Source organism: Molothrus aeneus, chromosome 23, assembly GCF_037042795.1.
Source record: "Molothrus aeneus isolate 106 chromosome 23, BPBGC_Maene_1.0, whole genome shotgun sequence".
Lineage (NCBI taxonomy): Eukaryota > Metazoa > Chordata > Aves > Passeriformes > Icteridae > Molothrus > Molothrus aeneus.
Genome location: NC_089668.1, coordinates 639,236 through 666,829, shown reverse-complemented (window position 1 = coordinate 666,829; position 27,594 = coordinate 639,236). Strand labels below are relative to the sequence as shown.

The window sequence follows — 27,594 nt, the reverse complement described above, 5'->3', positions numbered from 1 at the left end:
TGGAGCTCAGGTCGGGTCCATACAGATGTAAATAAATGTTGCAGTATAGTGGAGACCTGAGGAAGAAGTCAGGTTGATAATCTCAATGGATCCTTGCTGCTCCAGGGAAGGAGTTGGCTTCGTTTCTGTCAGTTCCTGAAAGGCTCTAGAACCCAGCCATTCCTCTGAGGGTCTGAGACTTGAATCCAATGGCAGTGCAACTCTTCACTTGGCCCATAACTTCTGGAAGGGAGGGAATAAACTGCCCTTGTTCTTTGAGGAGAAAAGGAATGCCATGATTTTTGGAGCCTGAGACTGCAGTGCAAACAGATGTCAAAGCAAAGTCTTCTTGCCCTTGTTTTTCTCCACAGTCTGCAGAAAACCTCCTGTACGTGCTTATCCTGGGTATCTGTGTCTCAGTGAAATCCCACCCTCTTTGCTCGCCCGGCTTCCCCCAGCGGTGCCGGTGCCTCTGAACCCGATCCCGGTTCAGCCCGGGCTGACCCGGGCCGGTGCCACTCGGGTGGCTCGGGTCCCTGCTGTGACTTTGTGCGGGGCTGGAGCTGGAGCCAGCCGGGCGGGGCAGATTTCCTGCAGCTATCAGCTGCGATAGGGTAATAAATAACCGACAAACGCCCCAGTGAAAGCTGGTGGCACAATGGCACGGTGGCTGTTAACTCTTGGGCTGTGCTCCTGCCAGCAGTCCCGGAGCAGCGGTGCAGGAGGGGTGGGATGGAGCAGCTCTGCAGCTCTCTGGGGTGGGAATCTGCGCCGACAAGCCCAGGGATCCTCCCTGGTGCTGTTTGTTTGCCCCACGAGCAACATTGGGTGGATAAAGAGCCCCAATTTCATTTGGGGGAAATGTGGAGAGACCCTCTGGGCATGAGACTTTCTTTTAAACAAGTTAAAAGACAAAAGTCCAGTGTATGGAGAAATGTTCAACCACCTTGTACCACGTCCAAAGTGCCGCCCTGCCCTGTGTGCCCCACATGAGGGGCTCCCAAAGCCACCAGCTTTTGTGAGGGACATGAGGAGCAATCCCATGCCTAGCATGCGCTAACAGCAGGTTCTCTTGCTTTGCAGAACGGGCAGCCAGCTCCAGAAGAAGGTGGGAATCCTCCATCCCAGGTAAAAAATGCCCCAGGTGACCTCTGCAGGTCCCTCTGAGCGTGGGGGTGTGAGCTGACTCGGGAGCAGGATGGGGATGGTTATTTTTAAACCCTGTCAAGCTGCTGCTCTGTAGATCTGCAGGAGTGCACGTGGGAGTGCAAGGGACTGGAGACAGGGAAGAGAGAAGATAAACCCCTGTCTTCCTGTCCCCTTGGTCATCCAAACATGCCTGGAAGGTTTCCAGGAGGGCCACCTCGGAGCACTGGGAGCTGGAGTGGGGCTATAGCCGAGGGTGAGAAGTGAGAAGCCCTGGGGTGTTTCGGTGCTGTGTTTATGCCTTTCTCTGCGGTGTGATCCTGACAGCTGGGATGAGAAGTACAAGAGTATTTGATGGTTTTGGCACAGCTGCCCTTGCTGAGTGTCTGGTATCTGTTTATTCTCTTGCCTCGGTGGGGCTGGGAGAAGCTCCACTTCTGCCAAGCTGCCCTCTGCATCCCTGTTAGCACCAGCTGGGAATGACAGAAAGACCTGGGCTGCTGTCTCCTGTGTTTTGGGCAGGGATCTGAACCTGCTACTCCTTGATACACCTCAAGCTCACCCTGCTCCACACATGAGCAGCGTGGTGTGGAAGGAGTTGATTTGTGTGCCGAGAGCCCTCCCCAGGTGCAGGACCAGCACAATGCTGTCCCTGTGGTGTCTCCTGATTGTGCCCATGCCCGTGTCCTGCACTCACTGCAGAGCAGAAGAGCCATGTCAGTACCGTGAAATCATAATCCCTTCAGGATTTCCTTTTGTGACCCAGCCATGCTCTGATCGTGGAGAATGACACAACACTTTGGATTTGCTCTGGGCAGCCTTCCCGAGCGGGCTGTCAGGAGCTCTGTGCCCTCAGCCAGGGCCCTGTGGCAGCTTCTCTCTGAATCATCAGCCCTGCCGAAGGCTCTGGGGGCTTGCTGTGTTGTTTTTCCAGCTGGTTACGTTGTATTTTTAGTAAAAGATATTTAAACCTAAACCCCAGTTGTCTACATTTCAGCCAGTTTTTTTCCCTGGGATGTTTGTGGATTTCTAACAGTGCCAGTGCATCTCTCCTACCTGTTCTGCCTCTGTTCCACTCTGGAGCTGGCACTTCCTCAATGGCTTGCAAAGAAATCTTTGGGTCAGATGAATTCAGGTCAATGGAACTTGCACTTCCCTCCCCTGAGAGCAGTGGGTTTACAACTCTTCACTGTGGCTGCATTTCTGGCATGGGGAGAAAGGAATCTTGTGTCTTCTGGTTGGATTCCAGCTGGGTTTTTAAGGTTTGAGACTTTGCCTCTTTCATCTTCAAACACTTGGCTAAACTGCCCTTCCCTAAATTCTGCTGATGGATGTTGCTTTAAAAATCGTTCAGGATTTTTTTCTCTTTGAAGGACATCACTGAGAGAAACCCTGGCTGATTCCATCTGTAGGTGCTATTCCACAGAAAGATCATGAGATAGAAGCCAAAAATCACTTGAGGTTCCCTTTACTGCTCTGTGGGTCATGGATGTGCAGTCCAAGCTGGAGCAGAGCAGAGGGCAAGTTCTCCAACATCCCAGAGCAGGGAAGCCTCAGGAGCCCTGTGCTGCTGTAGGTGTCCTGCTTTCCACTTTCCTGAGGCCCTGTGGCCAAAATGCCTGTGAGCAGTGTCTGACAATCCCATTTTGGGTAACTTTTGAGCACCCAAAGCTCTGCTGCGTGCTCCTGAAATAACCTCGGTGGCGTTTTCCAAGTTTGTACAAGGTATGTTTGCTACCAGCACAAATGAAATCCCTCCTGTAAACACATACCTTCAGCTTGAGGGCAAGCTCTGCCCTGAGATGCTGCAGATGGGGGAGCACCCAGAATATCTGTGTGTTTCAGTTCTTTCTGTGGGTAGACATCAGCAGTGGCTCCTGGCTCTGGCTTTACGCAGTGGCCATCACCATCCGAGGTGACTATTCTCACATTGAAGGTTGCTCAGGCTCCCTCCCACACCCTTCTGTGCTGTGTGTGGAGAGCTGCAAGGGGAAGAGGCACCTTTTTTCCAGGTTTGTGCTATCCTTTTGCAGCTCCTTCTGTGATCTCTGCTAAAAATAACCTGAAGCGGCGACAGCGGCGATTGCTCCACGCCCACGCTGCAGCCCTGTCCCTCCCGGCCCTGCCAGCAGGACGCTGCCAAAGCACAGCCCTTGTGTGCCTGGGCCACAACCAAAGACTCTCTGAAAGGGAGGAAATCCAAGAGTTCCTCAAAAGAGTCAGGAAGCTCACAGTTGGTGCTGTGAGATTGATGGAGTGTGAACCGCCGTGGCCATCGCAGCCGAAACTCCAGGTGGTCACTGCAGAGGTACCAAGGGCATGGTTTGGGCCAGGCTGGCCCTGTTCTGGTACTTCCTTGCTGCTTTTGTAGCTCCAGCTCAGCTTCCTAGCAAGAACAGCTGGTGCTTTTCACAAGCTCTTGTGTTTTCCACCTTTCAAGAGCAGTTGTGGTACCCAGGTCCCTGCAGGCCCCATTCCTCAGTGTTTACCTGGGGAATGTCTGCAAGATCCCTGTGCTGGTTAGGGCTGGGGAAGAGTCAGTGCTCACAGTGGATGGGATGGGGCTGTGTTTTGAGTTTGCACTGAAAACAGGGTTAATCATGGCCACATCCCTAACACCAGGCTGCTGATCCAGTGCAGGATGGGTACAAGGATGGATTTTTTTCTCATCCTCTTTGGTGGCGGTGATTAAAAGCCTCTCTGGGTACAGAAGCTCATTCTCCCCTGTGTTCTCCAAATTTTAATTGCCAGGTTGGGTGAAATTGGTCTTTGTTCAGCTGGGGAGCAGCTGAATTCAGTGGGAAAATGGAACCTCTCATAACTGGGGTTTTTCAGCCTGCTCTGCAGCCAGCTTGGTTGAGGGGTGAGCCTGTGCTCCCTGAAGGTGCCAAGCATGAGGAATTGTACATGGAAGTACAACACCCAATTAGTGAAATCACTTCATCGTGAAAAGCAGAGGAGTGGAGCTGCAGTGCTGAGTGTGCCCACACTCTCTCAGGGGAATGGGCTGAGGGTGCTGATCAGCTTGTTCAGGGGTGATAATCACAGAGCACAGGGAGAGCTGGGGAAGGAAGAGCTGAGCTCTCCCAGCTCTGCACCATAAAAGGGACCTTTGGGACTGGATGAGGGCTGTGCTCTGCCACAGGCACCAGGCAGGAGGTGCTCCAGGCTGAGCCTGGCTGGGGCAGTGCAGCACAGGGAGAAATGAGGCTTTTCCCCAGGTCTGTGCAGCTCCTGTTGGTTTATCCTGACCGGATAAAGCTTGCAGACAGGTCCTACCCTGCATGAAGGAACCCTGGGCAGGGACACCTTCCATTATCCCAGCTTGTTCCAGGCCCTGTCCAGCCTGGCCTGTGAGGGTCCAGGTGAGGGAGGGCTCTCAGGCCAGCACTGCCCTCAAGCTCCAGGCTGAGAGCAGGACAGGACCCACATCCAGTGGTGTGGTCCTGGTCAGTGCTGGACACCACTAATCTCAGCCTCTTAACGTGAAGGGTTTCAAAACAAACAAGTGAGTGCTCTGCTCTGTGCGTGTTTGCACAGCTGCTGCTGGCTCCTCCAGGACCTGGAAAGCTGTGGAGCTGTGGGAACAGGCAGGTACCTCAGCACATCCCCTCTCAGCCCACTGCCCCTCTCCTGGGGCTCCCAGCCAGCAGTGTTCTGGCCAGACTGGCCCTGTGGCTGGGCAGGACGTGGGAGCAGAACATCCAGAACATCTCCAGTGTGCTGTGGTGCTGCCTGGAAATTTCCCTGACGCTGCAGGGACTGGCAGCAGCTGTGGCCACTCTTAACATTTGGCTTTTCCAGCCTGTCACTGGTAAAGCTCTGAGTTCAAACTGGCTGCTCTGCCTTGTCAGCTGAAGGAATTGAGTGGGTTTGTTGCTCCAACAGTGCCTGACAGCTGCCTGGCCTGTTCCTGGCAGAGCCTTTGCTCTGTGTCCTTGGCAGGGCTGGGCTATGGCGAACAGCAGCTTCTGAGCTCTTAGAAAACACAAATAAATGCCTGTTTGAGGAGCAGAGTCTCTGATGAGCTGCAGACTCTAATGGATAATTGAAGAGGGGTCAGCTTACAGGACTTGCACACGAGGAATGTAGCAGAGTCTGCTCCAGCAGCCCTCCCACAAGGTCCCCGACCCATCCAAACCACTCCGGTTTCTTCTCTGCCATTTCCATCCCCCTGGTGAGTTCATAGAAGCTGCCTCATGTTCTGTCTCCAGAAAGCCTCTTGTACTGAAGGAAAATAAATCCCTGAAAATCTGTTACTGTGTGTTGTACTTGGAGGGGACAGTGGTGAGGGCTGGCACTGGAGAGAACCCCAAAGAAGCCATTAATATTTGATTTTTGAAGGGGGCAGAGTTTGGGTTTGGGTCACTGCATCATCCATCCCAGCAACTGGGATGTTGCTGTGCCCTTGGCTGGGTTTGCTGGGCCCCCTGGCTGGCCAAGATGCTGACTGGGATTCTCCCTGCACACACAGGCAGATGTGCCTGAAGCTCCTGCGGCTTCACCAGTCCCAGCTTTATTTGGAAGTGAAGCCTGGCTTGGACACGAGCAGTAAATTCCTTGCCTAGCTCCAGGTGAAGCTGCTGTTTTCCCTCTGGTTGCACTGTGCTGCCTGCCAGGCCTGCCACGGGGTGGGGACCATCCGGGAGGGGAGTCCCAGCTATCTAAGAATTCCTGCCTTGCCTGGAGCCCTTTTCCTTCTCCCTTAGGAAATCCCCTCCGTGTGTGCCTGGGGCAGCCTCCCAGCAGTGGGAGCAGAGGCATTGCAGCAGCTCCTGCTGCTCTCATTGCAGCTCTGAGGCAGGAAGGGTTTCCCAACTGCAATGTGAAATCCAGGTCCTTCCCTTGCCAGTTCTGGAGAGCAGGGCTGGGAAACGCCACCCCTTTGGGGAAGGAGGAAAGGAGGGGGTTTAACCCTGTTTGTGCTGGAAGGCCCGGGGTGGGCAGAGCTGCTCTGGGAATGCTGAGCGGGCTGAGGACACTCTGTGCCCCTGAGATGTGGCTGAACTGATCCCCTCGCTGTCAGCCGGGTGGATTTCCCTGGACATGAGAGGCTGGATATGGATTGGGAATGTGCCAGGACTGCTGTCAGGGGGAGGTGATGGCTCTGCACCAGCACTGGGGTCAGTGGTCATCTTTGGGGTCCGGGAGGGGACCCCTGGGGCCTCCACAGGGACAGAGTGAGGAGAAAAAAGCTCATTAAAATAGCATCTGAGGGGAACAGGACAAAACGTGGTATTCCCAGTGTGGGGGTGGCTGCAATCCCTGTGGTGTGATGTTTGGGGAGGGGATGGATGTGATCTCCCACGTTTGGGAAGGGGATGGATGTGATCCCCGTGTTTGGGATGGATGTGATGTCCATGTTATGGTCCTGTCCCTGGCACACGGAGCAGCTGAGCCATGGAGGGGGTGGCTGCTGGCTGCATCCATGCTTTTATAGACATTCAATGATAAACTAGAGCTTTGCTCCAGCAGACACTCATCCTGTGCACTCTCACTGGGGTGTTGGTAACGCACAGCTCGGGGCGTGTTTTGGACAGGGTTGGTTTTGCTTTTAACCCTGCTGCAGTTCACAGCCATCCCCAAAATGTGACAATCCCTTTCTCTCAGCACGTGTGACCTTCCCAGAGGGCAGGAGAGAGCTGGGTTCTCCCTGCCTGCACAGACCAACCCCGGCAGGTACCAGGCAGAGGCTTTTGCAGGTCCTGAGACGCTTTCTGTGTGCCTTGCAAGGGGAGGGCAGCCTGTGTGCTGTGGGAGGAGTGTGGAATTCCAGCGTTCCTGCAATACAGAATAGTTTCCACATCCCACGATTACTCCAAGGGCAGCAAACAATTCTTGGTTCTTGTTGTGAAACCAATGTTGTATTTTATAATTCAGCTAGAAAGAGTTTTCAGCTTTTCTATTGAAAGTAGCAGAAGTGCCCCATGCAAGGTGGTGTTTACTGCTGGTTCCTCAGAGTGGGATTCTGCATTTGGAACAGCCTGGGACGGGGTCTCCTGGTTTTACCACCTTCAAAGCCCGAGCTGGTTGGAATTTGCTGAGCAGAGCTTCCCTCCCTGCTGGGAGGTGTGTGCAGGGCTGCAGGAAGGGGAGGCTGCATCCTCTGCTCTTTTTCACCGGAGGCTGATTTGCTCTGTAGAAGCTGCAGAACTGAGTAATTCCTTATCTCCTGGCTGTTAAAGGTGTTCTCCTCTCCAGTGTCACGTTTCACTGGGTGCAAAGTCCTGCTGGCTCCCCCCTTACAGCTCTGGAACTGCAGCAGCACCCGAGCCACTGGGGAGTCTCTGGAGTTTGGGAACATCTTTTGCCTGAGCTTGTATCTTTAGCCCAAACAGCTCATCGTCAGCTGATCCTGGCCAGTTGCAGCTTGTGGTGCGTGGAAAGGGTGGGGAAATTGTATTTTTTTTTTTTTTTAATTTTTTGAAGAAACTTTCAGTATCTGCTGCCAACATAGCCCTGGATAGAGTCAGGAGCAGGAGGAGCCTGGGGAGTGTGAGGGGGTGCCTGTGCTGGAGCCCCTCTGCTCTCCATCCCAACACCGACCTGAGCCCTCTGACATAAAGAAGATATTTTGTCTTCCCTGTGAAACGAGTAGGTTAAAAACTGAGCAGATCAAAAAGGATGTTGTGAAGCACAAGGACAGGGGCTCAGCTGTGTGAGCCACCATCTGCCCCTCCCTTCCTCAGCCTCAGGCTTTGCTTGAGAAAACCCTTCATCCCTTAACAATCTCCAAGCTGCCTCTGTTTCAGGGGTGCTGAATCTTCCCAGGGGGGTGTTTATGACGTGGGTGCTCATGAAATGGCCTTTGGGCTCCCCCCATCCCGTGTCAAATGAGGAACACATTTTGGACACTGAAGATGCTCTGAGTGCCACCTGCTGGAATGTGCTCGAGGGGTGCCGGTGTGACACTGCCTGTCCCGTGGCAGTGTTCCCTCTCTAGGGGTTTGCCTGTAGCCCTTGTTGTGGGGAGCCAGGATCACTGGAGGAGCAGCAGAGTCCTTCCAGGAGTCACCAGGTTAATTTTACACCATTTGGTTGCCTCTGTGAGTGGGGAGGAATTGCCCCCAGGAGGATGGCAGAGCGTTTCCAGAGTCAGAGTTTTGTTTAAGCCATGTGTGGGGAGGCTCCTGATGTTTTCCATCCCAGGATGGAGCTGGTCATTCCCTTCTTCAGCTGCCTTGGCTACATAAGGGTTTGAGCATGAGGGCTTTGATGATTTGAGAATTTGAGGATTTCTAGACACCACGTTACCCTGACTGGGCAGAGCTCTGACTGTGTCCTCTGGGTTTCTCCTCCCTCTCCCATTTTTGGTTGGTTTTGTTTTTCAGGAGACCAGTAACAGTCCTTGGGGATGGTGTGGGGTGAAACGTGCAGCCCTGCTCCCTCTCGGTACTCCCCTCCTGCAAACCTCCTGCCAGGAACCTGCCCCTGTCCTCATCCCCTCCTTGGGAAGTTCCAGTCCCGAGGTCCCTGCTGCTCCGGGGCTGTGTTTGTAGCAGTGACTTTGTGCAGGACTTCCACCTTCAAAGCCACCCTGCGGTGTCCCTTCCTCCTCGGGCCCCAGTGTCCCCGAGGCTTTTGTCTGTCAGCAAATGCCCTTGTTGAGAGCGAGTTAAAGGCTAAGGGGCTAAGGAAGCCTCTCTCTCCCTGCAGATCCTCTAGGATTGCTCCAAGAATCTCCCTCTTATTTTAAGAGAGTCCATGGCCCCAAGGCACAGGTACCCCCAGCTGAACCCTTCCCTTCCCAGCCTGGGCCGTGTCTCTGCTCAGTATCCTGCAGGATTCCTCAGCCTGGGGGCTCCCAGGACACTGAAGAGGATCCACCACAGAAGTACAATCAAAAGTACCAGGTTCTGGCCAATTCTTTTGTTGCAAATGAGGCCGCGGGCCAGCCCTGCCCAAAAAAGGCCTTTGCAGAAGGGCAGGCAGTGAGTGGGGAGGTTTCTTTACTTTATTTGTTCCCCTTTTTGAGAACCACCACTTGAAAAAGTTCCAGACAGAACAGCCTTTACTCTCCACAAACTCCAGCCTCGCTTCCTCTGCAGAGCTGCAGCCCCTCGTGCTTCCCACTGATCCCAGCTCCCTCCTGAGCAGGAGCCGCTGCTCCACAGGGAAGTTGTTGCTCCATGCAATGAAAATGGGAGCCACATGTGCACTCCCAGTTCCCTCAGGAGACCAGCTGCTTTCAGCCATGGGTTTTACCAACCTCATTGTAAAACACTTCTTCCCTATATCTAATCTAAATCTCCCCTCTTTAGCATAAAGCCATCACTCCTTGTCCTATCACAACAGGCCCTGCTAAAAACTCTGTCCCCAGCTTTCCTTTAGGCCCTGCAGGGGCTCTGAGCTCTCTCTGGAGCCTTCTCTTCCCCACATGAGCACCCCCAGCTCTCCCAGCCTGGCTGCAGAGCAGAGGGGCTCCAGTCCTTGGAACATCTTCATGGCCTTCCCCAGCAGGTCCACCTTGCTCCTGTGCTGATCCAGAAGCTGCTGCTGCCTCCTGGCCCTTTCCCTGGAGAGCTGCAATTCCACTGATCCTACAGGGAGAGCATCCCTGCTGCATGACCATTTGTGCTGCCCAGAGCAGGGGTAGAGAAATTTTGAGGAAGAAAACTACTGAGGCTCTCGGTTGCTTCTTGCTGCCTTCTGCAGTGCCTGAAATTGTTGTTTCTGAGCTTGTTTTCATGTGTGTGACAGGGGGACTGCACTGATCCTCCTGAAAAGCCCGCTGAGATTTGCTGATGGCTCTTTCCATGCCTAAGCACCCGTAAAGCCACCCAGTGTTCTCGTTTGGCTGCTGCATTGTGCAGCCATGGCCACACAAAGCCATTTCCCCATACAAAACCGCCGTTTCCTTTCAGTAAAACTCCCAAAATACATCCCAGTGACACAACCACGGCACCGGGGCTCTCGCGCCTCTCCGGGCGCCGCTCGGGCTGCGAGCTCAGGAACAGCTGGGGAAGGATGGGAGGATAACAGCCCAAAGCTTTGGAGATGCTGAGGCTCCTCTTCCGCAGCAAGCCAAGGATCCAGGAGGCAAGTGTCTGATAAAATACCTGCTCTGCCTGCCCTGCTGGGCTCTGTCTCTTCTGCAGGACACAAGGAATCAGGGAATTCCTGATCCCTCAGAGCCAGACCTTATCCAGGTTTAATTAAGCACTCTTTTGGAAAAGGCATTTTGGAGGCTATGACTGCTTTCTAAGAAGTGTCTTTCCTAGGTGCTGCCAGATTTTGGGAGTGTTTTGGGACCAGAGCATGTGTTGAAGCAACAGAAATTAAAACAGCTTCTGGTTAGTTGTTGATGAATAGGAAGTGAAATGCCAAGAGCAGAATCTGTTTCGAGCTTTTGCAGGGTGGTTTTTTTTTTCTTGCATTTAGATGTGACGGTCTCAACCGGCAAAGTGACAAAACGCGAGCAAAAACAAACCTGTCTCTTGGCTTCTGGCTTGTAAAATCCTCCCTCAAAAAAAGGGGGAAAGTAGAAAACAGGACTTGTATTTGGAACTTGGGAAAACCCCCTGTTCATCGGTGCCCAGCCCCTGCTGTGGGGTGACTCAGCCGTCTGTGCCCTGCGAAGGCGGCACAGGGAGGTTCAGAACTTGTCTCCTCCTCTGACTGGAGCAACTTCCTGGGCTTTTATTTTTCCAGGAGAAGCCAATCTCACTTCCCAGCAGTGCAGGGATCTGTGGGAAATGCCTCTGGAGGCTGTGGGTGGCAGCAGGTGCTGGGAGCCCCCAGGAGCAGGGAGGGCTGGACCTGCAGAGATCTGTGGGATCTGTGGGATTTGTGGGAATCCAGCCCTCCCACCCCATTGCAGGCAGGGGCTGGGGCTGCTCTGAAGGAGCCAGGATGGAGCTGCTTTCCCAGTGGCTGGGAGGGATCCTGGAGCGGGATCTGCTGAGGATCTTGTGATGACTTTTCACTCAGGAAGGGGTTCAGCTGTGTCTTTGGCAGATTTGTCACCCTGCTGCTCCTGGAGCAGTGGGACAGTCACCCTCTCCAGCAGCTCCCCCTGCAAGGGCACAGCAGTGCAGAGGAGCAAGGGGAAGAGGTGACTGCAGGGGCCTCTCAATCTGATTTGGTCCTTCTGGAGCTGAAAATCAGTTAATTCTTAGCTCCAATCTCACTGTTCTCACGCAGCTCCTCAGAGCTTGCTTTTCCTTCTCTTCTCCCTCTCAGTATCTCCTGTCCCACCTCTAGGTCACCCTGAGTTTATCAAATGAAATCAATATAAATTTATTTACTGGGACCAACTGCTCTCCTGGAGCCACCTCATGGCTCAGAATCACATCCCAGAAGTGATGGCTCCCCCAGTGAGACACCCCAGTGGCTGTGCACAGCTCACCTGGTCTTGCTGAACAAGTTCTTTGGGAAAACCTTAGCAGACAATCACAGCCCCTCCGTGCTGACGTTTGTTTATTGTCCCACAGGCAAAGTCTGACATCACTTGGATAGAGAAAGACCTGGTGGACTCAGCAGACAAGGTAGGAGAGCTGCAGTGGGCACCTCACTGAGACTCATCCATTTCATTTGCATTCTGTCCCACACACGAGGGTGTGAGCAGAGCTCACAGGGACCTCTCTGAAAAACAAACCCTTTCCTGCCCTGCCTGCCGCCCCTGCCAGCCCCTCTCAGCTCTGTGGGACGGCTGCTGCAGAGAGCAGCTATTGCTCACTTCTCACGTGACATCCTGGACCTGATTTCATCGTCCTCCTCCTCCTTCCTCCCCACACCAACCCCCTTTCCGTGCTGCCATTTGTGTCTCCTGTGGCTTTCTGATCTTGTCAGTGAGCCAGGACGGGCACTTTTGGTTGCGTGGATGTACAGGGGAGATTTTCTTGCCTTTCTGAGACTCCTCTCCCACGCTGGTAACACGGCATGAAAAATTGTCTGGGTCATAATGAGATTTATCAGCTCCTGCCAGGCCCAGGCACAGGAGTTTGCTGCTCCCCACACTGAGAACGTGGAGCTGCTGAGGAATGGGTGCTTCTCTTGGGCAGCACAGGGTGGACAGGGTTTCTCCCTCCCTGGACTGTGTCAGAAGGCAGGAGGTGCCGGTGTGAACCAGGCTCTGCTGTGCTCAGCGGCTGCAGGTGCTTTTCCATGCTCTGGCACCTGCCCCAGCCCTTGGAGCTCAGCAGGCAGCGTGGTGGGGCTGGGCCCAGCTGCCTCTCTGCTCTTCAGTCATTTGTTTCTTTCGTTATCAGTTCTCAAAGAGCACGTGGCGGGGGCACAGGGGGCAAGACAGTCATAATTTGTCTCTCTGGTTCCATCCTCTGCACTCTCAGGAGAAATTCAGAAATCAGGGCTGACACGGGGCTATTTCCTTTTGTGTGGGTGTCTTTTGACTCATTTCAAGGGGCTTCTTTCTTACCAGCACCCTCTGGGGTCTTGCTGCAGGAAACATCTGTCTGTCCTGATGGAAAGGTCAAAGGGGAACAGGTTTGGAGGGGGAAGGAGGCAAAACAAGCCCTCTAAATACCTCTGCTCTGTCCTGCCCATAATCTGAGCCATGGTGGGTTCAGAAACAAGAAATGCCCTTAAAAACACCTCATGGACATTCAGGGTGGCTCTCAGATAAATAACTCCAGACTCCACAGCGAGGACTCTTGTGCAGCATAAGGCAAGAGAAGGATTGAATGTCAATCCAAACATTGCTGGAGGAATCCCATCGTGGGTGCCCCCTCATCCCTGTGCCAGTGGGAGAGCAGAGATGTGCAGCTCTCCGAGGTGTCATCACACTTCTGAGTGGGTTCTTGTGAGTTTTTCTCTTCTGTTTTAGAGACGAAAGTGGTTTCTCACGATTTTCCCTGTTGTGGAAATACCCAAAGCTCCCAGCCTGACGTGAATTTCAGGCAGCATTAGATGGAAATCACTTTAAGGAGACTCTGTGGTTTCTATCAGTGTCTGAGCCAGGAAACCCAAATGCCAGCTGTGAGATTATTATTTTTTTACATCAAACCTGAAAAAAAAAAAAAGCCACAACCACAAGTGTTGTTGCTGGGGAGGGGGAGCGTGAACCTCCCTCCGTGTCACTGGGTCTGGTCCCACTGCGCATCCGCCACCGGTGCAGCCACCTGCAGCTCCTGCAGCTCCTGCAGCTCCTGCAGCTCCTGCAGCCCCTCCTGCTGCTGCTGCGGCAGAGCCCCCAGCCCCGCTCCGGGGCCGCAGCTCCCGGGGCCAGACGATGTTGATCGGGATGGGACAATGGAGAGGGACCCCAAATTTCCCCGTGTGTGGGCGTTCCTGATGCTCTGGCTGCACAGGAAGCAGCGAGCCAAGCCCTGCAGGCTGCAGCTGCCTGCCCCCAGCCAGCTCTCCAGTCCGGTCAGTACCACTGCCACCTCCTGCTGCCACCTCCTTGCCACATGCCTGCCACCTCCTGCTGCCACCTCCCTGCCCTCTGCTTCCTTTCCTGATGCTTCCCATGGATGTTCATGGCACTCTGGTTTGCTTTTCTTTCTCTGCATTCTGGACAGTTTGTTGTGGTGACTCTGGAAGAAGCTGGCCTTGGTGGCACACAGGTGCTTTTGTGCTGGAGACTTGTGTGTGCTGCCAGCCAGGCTGTAGGAGCTCCTCACAAGAGTCCTGAGTGTTGAATGCCAAGCTGGTGGATGAGTCCATGAGAGAAAATCCTCCCTTGTGTCAGCAAGATACCAAATGGCTTCTTAAAGTGTTTCTGTGGTAGGAGGATCACAGGATGGTCTGGGCTGGAGGGGACCTTAAAGCCCCTCCAGCGCCACCCCTGCCACAGCAGGGACACCTCCCCCTGTCCCAGGCTGCTCCAAGCCCTGTCCAGCCTGGCCTTGGGCACTGCCAGGGATCCAGGGGCAGCCCCAGCTGCTCTGGGCACCTTTGCCAGGGACCCTCACAGGGAAGAATTTCTTCCTAGTGGGTCTCTCCCTGCTGTGGGCTCTCTCCCTGGAGAGCTGAGCTGGCAGGAGGAGCAGAACTTGGCCGGCTCCTGTTCCAGCTCTGGAGGTGGGAAGCTGTTCCTCACAGCAGCTGTCTGCAGGGACTGAGCCTCCAGATGGACCCAGAAGTGCAAAGTGCCTGCTTTAAGCTGGGAGATCATTGGGAACACAAAAATGTGTTGTTTAAGGGATTATGGGATCTTTCTTGCCTGTGATCACTGAGCCCAGGGAAAGGCAGGATAACACCAGGGAGCTCCTGTGCCCCTGCCCCGAGTGCCTGAGCAGCACAGGAGAGAGCAGAGCTCCCTCCATGGAAACAAAGCCACTTCCTAAACTGAGAAAAACCCAGTCTGAGAGTGGGGAGGGGAGGGAGCTCGGTGCAGGTGGGCAACCACATCCATGGGCACTGGAGGGTGGGAGTGGGCTGGGCAGGACAGGCAGGGCTGGCACCTGCCTCTGCCTGGCTTTAAAAGCTGCTTTGATGAGGTGGTTCCAGACCAAGTGTCTGAATAGGTCTAGAAAACAAAGTGTAAGTTTTTTTCCCCAACTATGCAAGGGAAAAAAATTAATTGTAGTTCCAGCTTTCTGCAGCCTCTGCTGGCCACAGCTTCCCCAGGGCTGGGGACAGCAGAATTTAATGCATTTTTGAACATAATTGCTGTCCTTTGGGTCCAAAAGTTTTGCTGGGAATAGGAAGTGTTTCAGCATCACCTCAGGGTCTGTGGCTGTGCTGGCCCATATCCCTTGGTGAGTGTATTCTACTTATGCTGATTAAATCTATTTTTTCTTCTTTATTTTTTTTAAGTAAAATAATGTGTTTTAAACAAAACATGTGCCAGAGACCTTGGCTTCCCCTCAATCTTCTTGAAGGCTGGAGTCTGTTAAAGCATCATCTGTATGTGCTGAAGATGCACTAAGACTTATGTTGCAGAGTTGCTCAGATTGCTGAGCAGATGGGCTCCAACATGTCTGATTTTTGCCAGCCCTGGCCCTGTTTTGACAACAGTGCCTTATTTTTTGTGTTGTGGGATTTTTAGTGGCATAAACACTCCTGTTTTTGCTACCAGTGCCTCAAAAAGGAAGGTGCTTCTCAAGCACTCCTCTGAAATGCAGTTCAAAGCAGCGCCTGTGGTTGGGAGGGAGGGCTCTGTATTTACCTGCTCCTCACCACCCTGACTTATTGATTGCAGATGCTGATACCTGTGACAACCTTTATGGTTCTCTCCCATGTGGCTCCTGTGAGTCTGGAGCTGCAGTCCTTGTTCCATAATCCCAGAAAGCTCCTTTCCCTTGCTCAGGAGTCCCTGCCAACCGTGTGCCCTCTGTTTCAGGGGGAAGGTGTCGTGCAGGAAATCAACATCACACACCATGTGAAGGAGGGCTCTGAGAAGGCTGATCCCTCACAGTTTGAGCTCCTGAAGGTGCTGGGACAGGGCTCTTTTGGCAAGGTGAGATCACTTCTTCCTATGTGCCATACCAGGCAAATTATTCTGGTGACGAAAGGAACCATCCCCAACAAAACCACTTTCCTGACTCCCAGGAATGTTCCTGGGCATGTTCCTCCCTTCTCAGAACTGCTGCTGTGTGCCCCAGGCTGGTTTGGCCCCTGTTTACGGTCCAGTTTCCCTTCTGTGAAGGAGGAAGGAAGTAGCCTGTAGCTCTTATCTATTTCAATAATCCAGGTCTCACACACCATCTGCTGACACATTAAATCAGCTTGGTGTCAGTCAGTTACCAGCTGACAGTGGGGCTTGGACAGGACTGTGTGCTGCTGCCTGGGCAAACAGCTCCCAGGCATCAGCCCCACAAGAGCTGCAGGAGTCAGGATGTGTGGAAGGCTGGAAAGGAGGAAAGTGCAACATGAAACTGGGGGGTGAGAGGAGTCCACACACAGCACTTCCCTGGAAACCCCAAGGGAAAGCTTGGGCTTCTTAGGGACACTCTGGAGTTTGCCAGTTTGGAAAGCATCCAGCTCCTGCTGCCAGTGTTTAGTACTTGGTGAATGTAATGTTTTTCTGCCTCAGGTTTTCTTGGTGAGAAAAATAACTCCCCCAGACACCAACCACCTCTATGCCATGAAAGTGCTCAAGAAGGCAACGCTGAAAGGTAGGAAGGAGGCTCCTCCTGCAGTGCTCTGAGCCTCTGTGACTTAAAGAGCACTGGGGAAATGTCACTGCTGGCCCTGGGGTGGGCTGGGTGAAAGAGAAGCATCTTTATCCTAGCAAAACATGCTCCTTTTCTTTCATCTGTTTAAGAGCATCATGATGGAAACACCTGTCTCAAGCAGCTTGGTGCTTAAGGCTGGGATGGGGCTGGACACTGGCCAGGGCCTTTTTCTGTGTCTGAGCTGTTCCTCTCTTCCCACAGTGCGGGACCGGCTGAGGACAAAGATAGAAAGGGACATCCTGGCTGATGTCAACCATCCCTTTGTGGTGAAACTCCACTACGGTGAGGGGAGCTCCCTGGGAGCTGGGAGAGGGGCTGCAGCTCCAGCAGACTCTGCCTGCCTTTCAACACAATCCCCTGAACAGAAATCCTTTTCTGGAAGGATCTGTGGTCCCACTGCCTGCTCCAGCTAAGGCTGCTTTTACTGCCTAGGGTTAGGGTTCCAGCTAGGGTTAGGGTTCTGCAAACCACAAAGCCCAGAGCTCCAGGCACACTGCAGCTGCAAAAGGCATCCCAAGGGGAACACAAAACTGCCACAACTTGGCTTCCACCACAGCTTTTTCCTTGGAACCAGCCTTAGCCCAAGGCTGCCTAGGGTTAGGCTTAGGGTTACTGGGTAGCTGAGCATGGACTGGGAGTGGAGGTTTAAACATCAAATCCCTGGGATTAAAACATTGAGCCATGAGAAACTGAGAAAGCAGAGCTAACTAGCTGAGCTGGAGTATTGCATTATTAATGCTCTGACTCTGGGGAAGGCAAGGACAGCTTTGTTGCTGTAAGGTGACCAGCACCTCTCCTGGGAAAATAGCCCTTTCAGGAGGGTATCACTGGTGGAAAGGGAACCAGACCCCCATAAAATGAGGATTTTCTGCAGTGCCAGAGTGCTGTGGGGAGCTCCCATTTCAGCAGCAGGGACAGGCCATCTCCTTTACCCCATCAGCCCTACCTGCATTTGACCCAGGAACCATGCAGGGCATGTGCCCAGCTGGAGCCGCTGGGATTTAAGTGATTAATGTAACACCACGGAGCCTTCCCTCAGTGCAGGGCTCTGATTCCTGCTCTGGCTTGTGTTTCAGCATTCCAGACAGAGGGGAAGCTGTACCTCATCTTGGATTTCCTCAGAGGAGGTGACCTTTTCACTCGGCTTTCCAAAGAGGTGGGTATGCTGTGGCATCTCGGTGGGCTGCTGTGGCTCAGCTCATCTCTGCTTATGGCCTGGAGAAGTAACTCACCCTTGTGGTCCTTGAGAGGGTGGAAACAGCCTCCAGCCTGCTGCTAGTCCAGAGCTGGCACCAGGAGAGCGTGTGGTGGGAGCCCTGTGCTCCAGCAGAAGAGCAGCAGCACAGGTGGCAGATCCACCGCTGCAACAGCTTCAGATGAGCATCTCCTAAAGAACAAGAATGAAAAGAAGGTCATTTTGGATTAGAGTTAAGGAAGAAATTGTTCCCTTTGAGGGTGGGCAGGCCCTGGCACAGGGTGCCCAGAGCAGCTGTGGATGCCCCTGGATCCCTGGCAGTGCCCAAGGCCAGGCTGGACAGGGCTGGAGCAGCCTGGGACAGTGGGAGGTGTCCCTGCCATGGCAGGGTAGCACTGGATCCATTAAGGTCCATTCTGATCCAAGCCATGAATGGTGGGTGAAGTCTGGAAAACTTAGAAAGGGCAGGAGGGAGCAACATGGATGTGGAAGGGTGCAGGGGAGCTGCTGGCATTGTAACCCAGTGTCTCTCTGCTTACTCCCCCTGCCTGCAGGTCATGTTCACTGAGGAGGATGTGAAGTTCTACCTGGCAGAGCTGGCACTGGGACTCGACCACTTGCACAGCCTGGGGATCATCTACAGGGACCTCAAGCCAGAGAAGTACGTGTGGCCAGCTGAGGCAGGATCCCAGCCCCGGATCCAGCCCAGCCTGGAGTCAGGGAACAGCTCCCACCTTCCAGAGGGGCTGCAGGGTGCCCTGGGGCTGGACACGTGGGAGGTGGTGGTGCCAATCCAAGGCTGCTGCTCCTCGGATCAGTGGTTCCAGCCAGGAGCTGTGTGTGCCACAGGCTGAGCAGAGATCCAGGGCAGTCTCCAGGCTCCAGCTTTAGGCAGCTGGGAGCCTTCAGAGGGAGAAGGGACCAGGTGGGCTCTGCAGAGCCCACTCCAGCTTGGTTATCCTTGCCTGGGGTATTTGGAGGTCAGAGGGAGGTAACCTCTGGGGCTGTACAGGGGCCTTTGGTTTGCTGTGAAGCCGAGGGTGTGGAGAAGAGGGAGCTGCTCCTGGTCCCACTCCTGTCTAGGTGGTGGAGCTTAAAGCACTGGGAGAAGGGACAGGGAACTTTGGATTCTGGGAGCCAAAGGATGGTCTCATCCCTCATCAAGACTATCCCTTGCTGTGCTTGTTCTCACTAGCCCTTACATAGGCAGTAACAACTTGTTTTTCCATTCCTGCTGCAGCATCCTCTTGGATGAAGAGGGGCACATCAAACTCACAGGTAAGGGGCTGCACTACCGAGCTGCTTGAAATGTTTGGAGCAGTGTGCTGACAGCTTTCTCTTGTGCAGATTTTGGTTTGAGTAAGGAGGCCATAGACCACGAGAAGAAAGCCTACTCGTTCTGCGGCACCGTGGAGTACATGGCTCCGGAGGTGGTCAATCGCCAGGGCCACTCGCACAGCGCTGACTGGTGGTCCTACGGGGTCCTCATGGTGGGTACCCTGCCCGGCACTGGCAATGCCAGCTGCCCCTGCCCTGCGGCACAGACACGGCTCTGTGTGTCCTCCTGACCGGGGGCGCTCCCCACACCCCCAAAGAGCCCTAAGGGGCTGTCCAGGCCTCCAGCCAGGAGCGCTGGTCCCTCGAGGCTGTGAGGGGGCTGTGGGGTGTGTGGGATGCATGGGGTTCTCTGTGGGGTGTGTGAGGGTGTCCGTGCCCACCCCAGCGCCGGGCCCTCGCTGTCAGTGCAGATCTGGTGCCACCGTCTGGCAGCTGCGGGATCCCAGGGCTCCGGCAGGAGCAGGCGCTGGCCTGGACACGTTCCCAGGCAAAGCCCGAGAGCCAAGCTGCTGCTGGGAACTCGCGTGTGAGCCCTGTCAGAGCCAGGCTTGGGACCCCTCACCAGCAGGAAGGGGCAGTGGGACCTGTGCAATCCTGAGCCTTGCTCAGATATGACCTCCCTTCTTCTCTTTCCCTGCCAGTTTGAAATGCTCACAGGGGCACTGCCCTTCCAGGGGAAGGACCGTAAGGAGACGATGACCCTCATCCTCAAGTAAGAGTTTCTCCCTCCTGTCTGCACAGTAGGGGTGTTGCGAGTGGGGGCTCTTGAAATTCTGTGGCGTTATTTGGCAAGTGGTGCCATATCAGCCATCCGTTTAAAGGGTGCAGTGTAAATGCCAGAGGGATGATTGTGCATTTTGGGGGTGGAGGTGCTGCAGATGCCCTGTGGGTTTTCTTCAAACCTGCAGCTGATTGCATAACTTCCTCCCCAGAGCAAAACTGGGCATGCCACAGTTCCTGAGCGCTGAGGCTCAGAGTCTCCTGCGAGCCCTTTTCAAAAGGAATCCAGCCAACAGATTAGGTAAGACATTTTTTTTTTGGTTTCTGAGGTTCTCTGTGAGACCTGGCTGTGCTGCCTCCCTGGCTGTCCCCTTGGCTTGGTCGGGGGCTCAGTACATGACCCGTGGTGGCTCTTGCAGGGTCTGGGCCAGATGGGGCAGAGGAGATCAAGCGCCACCCTTTCTACTCCACCATCGACTGGAACGTGAGTATCAGAAAGAGCAAATTTCAGCACCACTCAGCACCAGCAACACAGTTCTGGCAGCAGGAATAGCACAGTCCTGATGCTTAGCCAGCTATGGGAGAGCCACCAGCCCCTGTCCCCTTCCCTTCCAATAACCCTTTCCAAAACCAAAACTCTGTCATGTAACTGTCTCATACGTCCCTGAGCTGTAGCAAAATGCTAAGACACAGTTTCACAAAATCTCTTCCTGGCCCTCATTCCTCACCAGCCTTTGCACCCTTTGGGAGAAGGTGCCTGTGGGAGCACTTCCAAGCTGTTTTTGCAGCTGTTTTTTGGGTTTTGTGTGTTTTGCAGAAGCTGTACCGCAGGGAAATCAAACCCCCTTTCAAGCCTGCAGTGGGCCAGCCAGATGACACCTTTTATTTTGACACAGAGTTCACATCACGGACACCAAAAGGTTTGTATGACTTGAGGCAAAGCCCAGCCTTCCTATGAGATGTCACCCGGTGACTTCACACCAGGGAGTATCCGGCAGCAGCAGGATAAGGTTTCTGCACAGGGAAGCTTTAGGCTGGATATCAGGGAAATTTCTTCTCCCAAAAGGGTTGTCAGTCCCTGGCACAGACTGCCCAGGGCAGTGATGGAGCCACCATCCCCGCAGGGGTTTAAAAGTCATGTGAATGTGGCTCTTGGGGACATTGGCAGCGCTGGGGGAATTGTTGGACTCGCTGATCTTAGAGGGCTTTTCCAAGCTGGACAATTCCATGATGGGATGTTAGGGGTAAACTCAGTGCTGCTGGTGTGGATCTTGTCTGAAATAAATTACAGTAGCTCCTGGGAGCAAGGGGGAGGCTTCTGCTCCTCAGGCCCTTCTCGAGCTGTCTCTCAACTCCTGCTGCAGATTCCCCGGGTGTGCCCCCGAGTGCAGGGGCCCATCAGCTCTTCCGAGGCTTCAGTTTCGTGGCAACCGGGTTAATGGAGGATGGCAAAGTCCACCCTCCCCAGCCTGCCCTGCATTCAGTTGTGCAGGTAAGGAATGGGGACAGAGGAACAGCTCTGTGGAGATGCAGAACCTCTGCACCACCTGGAGCCTGAGGCAGTTCTCTTTGGAGTTCTTGCCTTCTGTTCTTTCATCAGCACTGACTGTCACATTGTGCACAGGCTGTCAGGGCAGTGTGGGGCTGTGGCTTTCCTGTCCCCAGGTGGGTCTGTGCTGGCAGGGGGTCTGTAATGCCTGTGGGTTGGGCAACCAAAGGCAAAGGCACCGTGCTTGGTGCAGGCAGCATTGGCCCACTGACCTATATCTGCCTTGTTCTACTCCCGCTCCCCAATGGGAGGAGAAGCTGTGGGATGTAGCAGGCAGTCTGACAGCTCTCTCTGTGCTGCAGTTAACTCATCATGTTGCACAAACCCTTCCCTGAACCTGCCCTTTGTGCCCTGGCAGCAGCTGCACGGCAAGAACATCCAGTTCAGCGATGGGTACGTGGTGAAGGAGGCCATCGGCGTCGGCTCCTACTCCGTCTGCAAACGCTGCATCCACAAGGCCACCAACATGGAGTACGCAGTCAAGGTCCGGGACCTGCCCTCCCAACTGAGCTCCCCTGTTACATCTTTGCCCAGAGCACCTGTGGCTGCCCCATCCCTGGAAGTGTCCAAGGCCAGGTTGGATGGAACAACCTGGGATAGTGGAAGGTGGCCCTGCCCCTGGCAGAGGGTGGAACAGGATGAGCTTTAGGCTCATCTAGGATGTAAAACACAATTTCTGTGCTGCTCTGCAGGTACCTGCACTTCCCTAGGAATAGCAGGGAAGCAGTGTCCTTCTCCCTCAGAGGGAGGAGAGCATCTCATCTTCCTGTGCAAAGCTGTGGCTACATCAGGTCTTAACAAAAGACATAAAATTTTGTGGGTTGGGGAGACAGAACTGATGAAGTAATTTAAGTATTTCTAGAGCTAAAGAGATGAGGGAACAGAGTGGATACGGCACAGGAGCTCTGCAGGGCTCCAAACTCGGCTCATGTGTTTTGTCCTGGCCCCTTCCCCATCCGTGGTGGCTGCAGTGTGTCCCTACTCTTGCAGGTGATTGACAAGAGCAAGCGAGACCCTTCTGAGGAGATTGAGATCCTGCTGCGGTACGGGCAGCACCCAAACATCATCACCCTGAAAGATGTGAGTGTGCCTTGAGAGACTTCCCCGTGCTTTGGTTTAGGAAGGGCAGGCTGGCAGGGGCGTTGCTCAGCCCCAGCAGGGGTAGCCCAGCGACCCAGCTCCACGTGTTGCTGTTTCTCTTCCCCAGAGGGTGCTGGGCACTGCCCAGGCTCCCCAGGGAATGGGCACGGCCCTGAGGCTGCCAGAGCTCCAGGAGCTCTTGAACAGCACTGCCAGGGATGCCCAGGCTGGGATTGTTGGAGGGTCTGGGCAGGGACAGGGGCTGGAACAGTAATCCCTGTGGGTCCCTTCCAGGTTGGGATATTCCATGATTCTGGGGTGGGGAAGCATCCCCAGAGCCACCTCTGCTGATCCCTGTCTGCTCCCTGGTGATGGGAGTACAAAAGGGAAGCTGTGGAAGCACATTTTGGTTACCCCACCCATGTTTTCTTTGGCAGGTGTACGATGATGGCAAGTACGTGTACCTGGTGACCGAGCTCATGAGGGGAGGGGAGCTGCTGGATAAAATCCTCAGACAGAAATTTTTCTCAGAGAGAGAAGCCAGTTCAGTCCTGCACATGATCTGTAAAACAGTGGAGTATCTGCATTCCCAAGGGGTGAGTGTGGTCACGACTGTTTTCCTGGAAGCTCCCTGGCATTACGCTGTTCTCCCTCTCCTCCAGGGAGTAACACTGCCCATCATGACAATTATTTCTTGCTGGTGTTGCCCTCTTGGCAAAGCAGATGTGGGGCCAGAGCAGGGGATGAGTGACCTCAGGCAGCTTTCAGACCTTTATCTATGCAGGGTACAAGCACAGCCCTTTTTTGGCTCCACAGGTGGTTCACAGGGACCTGAAGCCCAGCAATATCCTCTACGTGGATAAATCAGGGAACCCCGAGAGCATCCGAATTTGTGACTTTGGCTTTGCCAAGCAGCTCAGGGCTGAGAATGGGCTCCTCATGACCCCCTGCTACACAGCAAACTTCGTGGCACCCGAGGTGAGCACCTTACTGACCTGAGACCCTTCAGCAGTCCCCTTGTCCCTCCCCTAACCTGTGCTCCCACTTGGCACAGTGGGTCTGCCCTGTTCCCATCTCCATCCCACCCTGGAAGAGGCAATTACAGAAATACCACTTCTAGTAATGAATCCATTTTGAATCCTGATATTTTAGTCCCAGACTTTGCTGTTCTGTCCAGCTCTGGAAGCTTTGCATATGGACTGCACCCAGGTCAAGCCCCTCTTCTGAAATGAGCTCAATGACAGGAATCAAACACTTTTTTCCATTTGCTTGTTGTGTTCAGGTCCTGAAACGCCAAGGCTACGACGAGGGCTGTGACATCTGGAGCCTGGGGGTCCTGCTGTACACGATGCTGGCAGGGTAAGGCAGCGGGGGGGCTGTGACCCTGTCCCCGGTGTGCTCTGTGGGGACAGCTGTGCCTCTCCTCCTGCCTGGGTCAGGAAATCCAGGGCTCTCTCCTCTCTCCCCAGCTGCACTCCCTTTGCAAATGGTCCCAGTGACACTCCAGAAGAGATCCTGACACGGATAGGAGGGGGGAAGTTCTCCATCAGTGGGGGCAATTGGGACACTATTTCTGACATGGCCAAGGTAGGGTTTGATACTTGTTTGGGTTAGGGTTGCTGTGAGGCAAATATAGAGCAGGCTGGGGAGGGAGCACACAAGAGAGAGAAGAAAACCAGCACTGCAGCTTCTACCCAAGTCCCTCACAGCAGCTTTGTTTCAGCTCTGGCTGTGATATTTGCATGGAAAACCAACCTTGTGCTTGACCCATGTGGGGTTTGCTCTGTGTTCTACCCCCCAGGCCTGCCAAAAATATATTTCATACAAAAAGATATTGATGTCTGGGGACTTTAAACTTGGCCTCTGCATTTAAATCCTACTCTGGGGGTGTACACAGGTGGGTTTTTTGCATTTAAATTATGAAATCTTCTAAAGTCTGACTTTCCAAATGATGCCTGTAGGATCTGGTATCAAAGATGCTCCATGTAGATCCTCACCAGCGTCTCACAGCCAAGCAGGTCCTGCAGCATCCTTGGATAACCCAGAAGGACAGTTTACCCCAGAGCCAGCTCAATCACCAGGACATTCAGCTTGTAAAGGTACAAAATCTGGAGTGGGAAAGCAGGAGGGAAGTTTGGAGAGGTGTGAGCCAGGGCAGGCAGTACAGACAAGCAGGGGTTTTGGGGAAGAAAGAAAGGGGAGATTCTTTAATGAAACAAGAAAGATGCTTCTGGCTTGGTTTGTGGATGTGGCTGCTCTGGTCCCATCTTGTAAACCATGAGTCTAAAGTAGCTCTCCTGCACCTGAGTGACTCCTCTGTGCCCCTCTCCAGGGTGCCATGGCTGCCACGTACTCGGCACTGAACAGCTCCAAGCCAAGCCCTCAGCTGAAGCCCATCGAATCCTCCATCCTGGCACAGAGGCGGGTGAAGAAGCTCCCCTCCACCACCCTGTGAGGCCCCACGGTGCAGGAACAGCCCAGATTTTGCACACCTACGGAAGAGGGGGACAGGGGATGGGCAGAGTCTGCACAGGGGCTCCCTTGGGGACTTGCCCTCAAGAGGCCAAGTGCCTTCCTGCTCCTGAAAGACTGGCTCCTCCTCATGTGGACTGATCTTTGCTGAAGAACTTCACTGTAAAACTTTTTTGACGTGTAAATTGTCGATTTATAAAGAAATCCATCTGTGTATATGAGAACTAGAATGTATAACTGATGTCAAGTGGCACTAAAAAGCAGCTCTGATTCACCCTTCCCTGTGTAGGACCAGGTATTTGTTATCGCTACAGCATTTCTTGGAACTGATCCTCTCCAGCTCCACAGCAGCTGGAAGACTGTGTCACACTTGGGGTTTAGGCTTTGGGGCTTTTCCTCCCTCAAACCTTTGGATGCATTTCCCAAAGCCAGCCCTGCAGCCTCCCAGCCAGCAGCACGCGTGTCCATGAAGGACCTCCCTCCCCTCCAAGTCCTGTGTGTTTGTTCCATGTAAGGTGGATTTTGCAGCCTCTGTTTCTCCCTCTCTCCCGTGCTCCCCCAGCCCAGCCAGCAGCTTAGATCTCTGAACAGAACACACCACGTTTTTTCCAAGCCCTCCTGCAGATGCTCAGCAGGCCAGGACACTTCCTAGATTTGGCTCATTCCTTCCCTCTGCTCTCCTATCTCCATGCTCTCCCATCACTGCGGAGTTTGTCACCTGTGCAGGGGGGATGACGACAGAAGCTCATCCCTGGCAAACCTTTGGGCTGGCTCTGGCCGCTGCTTTTACCATGTGGGGTTTTCCTTCCCCTCAGCAGGAACCTCTGAACTTTATTTTTTAATTTAACTTAGTTCTCCAGCCGTGACTCAGGGTTTCTCTCTGACTCTGACATAAACATGCCATTCAGGGCCCGTCCTGTGACTGACTGTGAGCTGCAGAAGCAGCGACCCCCGGCGTTCCCCAGCAGTTCCCGCCCTTCCCAGGTTGTTCCTCCGTGCTGTGCAGGGACAGTGCTCCTTGTCTGCCTTCTGGAAAAGCTGTACAGCTTTTGATCAGGCCCTGAAAACCAGCAGTGCTGCTTAGGGCAGCCTCTCATGCTACCTTCTCTCACTGGGAGGTGACCAGAACAGTCTTGGAATGAGGCAAGAACCAACAGAAAGGGGGAATTTCTTACTCAGGACACTTGAGTGCTTATAGAAACCAACACTTGGAGACAAACTGTCCTAGAAATAAATAGCCACCCCAGTCTGACCTGCAAGAAACTGCCCGAGCTCCATGGTTCCATGGTGGCAGTTTCTGGGAGCAGCAGGATTGCTACAAGGGCTGCAAACAGAGCTCAAGGATGTGACTGGAGCCAGCAAAGGTTCTCATGTGAATTTCTGCTACTTTTAGCTGATCATGTCACAAGAGAGGAAACTTGCTTTTTTGTTCAGTCCCAGTTGGCTCTAAAATGGAGAATTCCATAAAAATAATTATGTGAGATGCACAGTGCTCTTCTCCTGTACCCTCATCCAAGCAGGTCCTGTGAGCAGCCAGTGAGAAGCTGCAATAGTCACAATTTCTTCCTCCCTGTATTCCAAGTGCAGCCTGAGTGTCCAGTGCTTCTGAGAGGAGGAGGCCAGTTCCAGTCCACAGTGGATCTTCTTACTGGCATTGTCACCAACCCCAGCAGACAGGAATTTTATGTTTTGCTGAGATCCGGGGAGGGGGACACTCCACCACCCAAAATGCCTTCCTTAAAAATACTTGTGGCACGATGTTTCCTACAACTCCACAGTGACTCTTGTGCCAGTGCTGTGCAAATGGTAGGTGCAACCTGCAACCAATACAATAATCACATTTTTCTGCAGCTGGGCTCAGTCCCTTTGGGTGTTGCAGGAACGTCCACAGATTTTCAGACTATTTCCTACATTATGTTTCAGGGAAGGTCTGGAGTGGTGGATGGGTTGGATGCCAACCCACCATAGGTGGGGATCGGTGCTCTTAAACCCTGGGGTTTAGGGTGTCTTAAACCAAATATTTGTCCTGGTTTGGGGGATAACTGGTTATTTGTATGAAATTGGAAATGCTTTCAAATGTCAGTTAGGAAAAACATTACAGCCCTTGCTAAATCCTCCCTGTGATGTGCTGGTGTGAGGCCAGCAGGGGACAACTCAGGGGTGTGGGGACAACCAGGTGCAGATCAGTGTGGGCAGAGGGAGAGCAGCCCTCAGCTGCTGCAGGTTCTGCCTGGCCATGAGACGATACCTGGGGTGTCAGACCCCAATACCTGGGCTGTCAGACCCCAAATCCAGGAGCATCAAAGCCCTCTGCCACCCTCAGGTCTCCAATCAGAAGAACTTTGTGCTTGGTGCAGCTGGAGCTTCTGAAACCCCCCATCCCCTTGGAGAAGAGAGAGAACAAGAAGGGCTGCACCTTCCTCTCCAGAGGGCTTTTAACCGCGTTGTTCTGAGTTATCCAAAAGTAAAATAAGCCTTGAGTTTTAGTTCCAGATCAACCAAGTGCTGTTACTTTTTTAATTGCAGTGCTCAATAAAATTGGACTTGTGAATTTTCTGTATATGAGAGCTGTAGGTGTTTGTGATGGGTTGGGCTCCCTCCTTCCTTTTCCAGTTTTGTCCTGACCTTTGCCAAAGTACTGTTGTCATATTAACTGAAATTGCATTATTTGAGGTAAAAGTTGGGTATCTAACACCTCCTGGGGCGCAGAGAGACCAAGTGATTTGCTCTTGCAGGAGTTTGGGGTCGTTCAGCTGTAACTTGGGAGAAAGAGGATACAGAGGATATCACAAATTGTCTTGGTTTTAAAAGAGGCAAAAATTGATTTAACTTCCATACATAAGGACATCTTTACAAGGAAAGCTATTTCTGTTAGTTCAGGTATTTAATAGTGGATTTGATCTTTAAGCTTTTGTCCTGAATAGGTCTGAATGAAAGCTCAAGGGAGCAGAAATCCCGGAATCCAGCCTCAAACTGCTGAGTCTACCTGGAAATAACCTCTGCAGAAAAAAACATATTGATCCACAGTCAAG

General features: G+C 53.4%; 1 protein-coding gene across 3 annotated transcripts in view; it reads left to right on the top strand.

Moving 5' to 3' along the window:
- Positions 1 to 27,122, top strand: part of RPS6KA1 (ribosomal protein S6 kinase A1) — a 33,222-nt gene extending 6,100 nt beyond the window's left edge. For 2 of the 3 annotated variants that reach the window (XM_066564652.1, XM_066564649.1), the window contains exons 2-23: positions 1,063 to 1,107; positions 11,559 to 11,612; positions 15,374 to 15,490; positions 16,067 to 16,148; positions 16,410 to 16,490; positions 17,285 to 17,364; positions 17,958 to 18,064; positions 18,644 to 18,681; positions 18,751 to 18,893; positions 19,383 to 19,453; positions 19,674 to 19,762; positions 19,881 to 19,945; positions 20,279 to 20,381; positions 20,826 to 20,953; positions 21,369 to 21,494; positions 22,001 to 22,090; positions 22,528 to 22,686; positions 22,907 to 23,068; positions 23,373 to 23,449; positions 23,560 to 23,677; positions 24,052 to 24,189; positions 24,423 to 27,122. In XM_066564652.1, coding sequence (XP_066420749.1) covers positions 16,118 to 16,148; positions 16,410 to 16,490; positions 17,285 to 17,364; positions 17,958 to 18,064; positions 18,644 to 18,681; positions 18,751 to 18,893; positions 19,383 to 19,453; positions 19,674 to 19,762; positions 19,881 to 19,945; positions 20,279 to 20,381; positions 20,826 to 20,953; positions 21,369 to 21,494; positions 22,001 to 22,090; positions 22,528 to 22,686; positions 22,907 to 23,068; positions 23,373 to 23,449; positions 23,560 to 23,677; positions 24,052 to 24,189; positions 24,423 to 24,545 — 1,929 coding nt within the window. In that variant the 5' untranslated portion in view covers positions 1,063 to 1,107; positions 11,559 to 11,612; positions 15,374 to 15,490; positions 16,067 to 16,117 and the 3' untranslated portion in view covers positions 24,546 to 27,122. The remainder of the gene's footprint in view (positions 1 to 1,062; positions 1,108 to 11,558; positions 11,613 to 15,373; positions 15,491 to 16,066; positions 16,149 to 16,409; positions 16,491 to 17,284; positions 17,365 to 17,957; positions 18,065 to 18,643; positions 18,682 to 18,750; positions 18,894 to 19,382; positions 19,454 to 19,673; positions 19,763 to 19,880; positions 19,946 to 20,278; positions 20,382 to 20,825; positions 20,954 to 21,368; positions 21,495 to 22,000; positions 22,091 to 22,527; positions 22,687 to 22,906; positions 23,069 to 23,372; positions 23,450 to 23,559; positions 23,678 to 24,051; positions 24,190 to 24,422) is intronic. The other variant, XM_066564651.1, reaches the window with a different exon arrangement.
- The last annotated feature ends 472 nt before the right edge of the window (positions 27,123 to 27,594 follow it).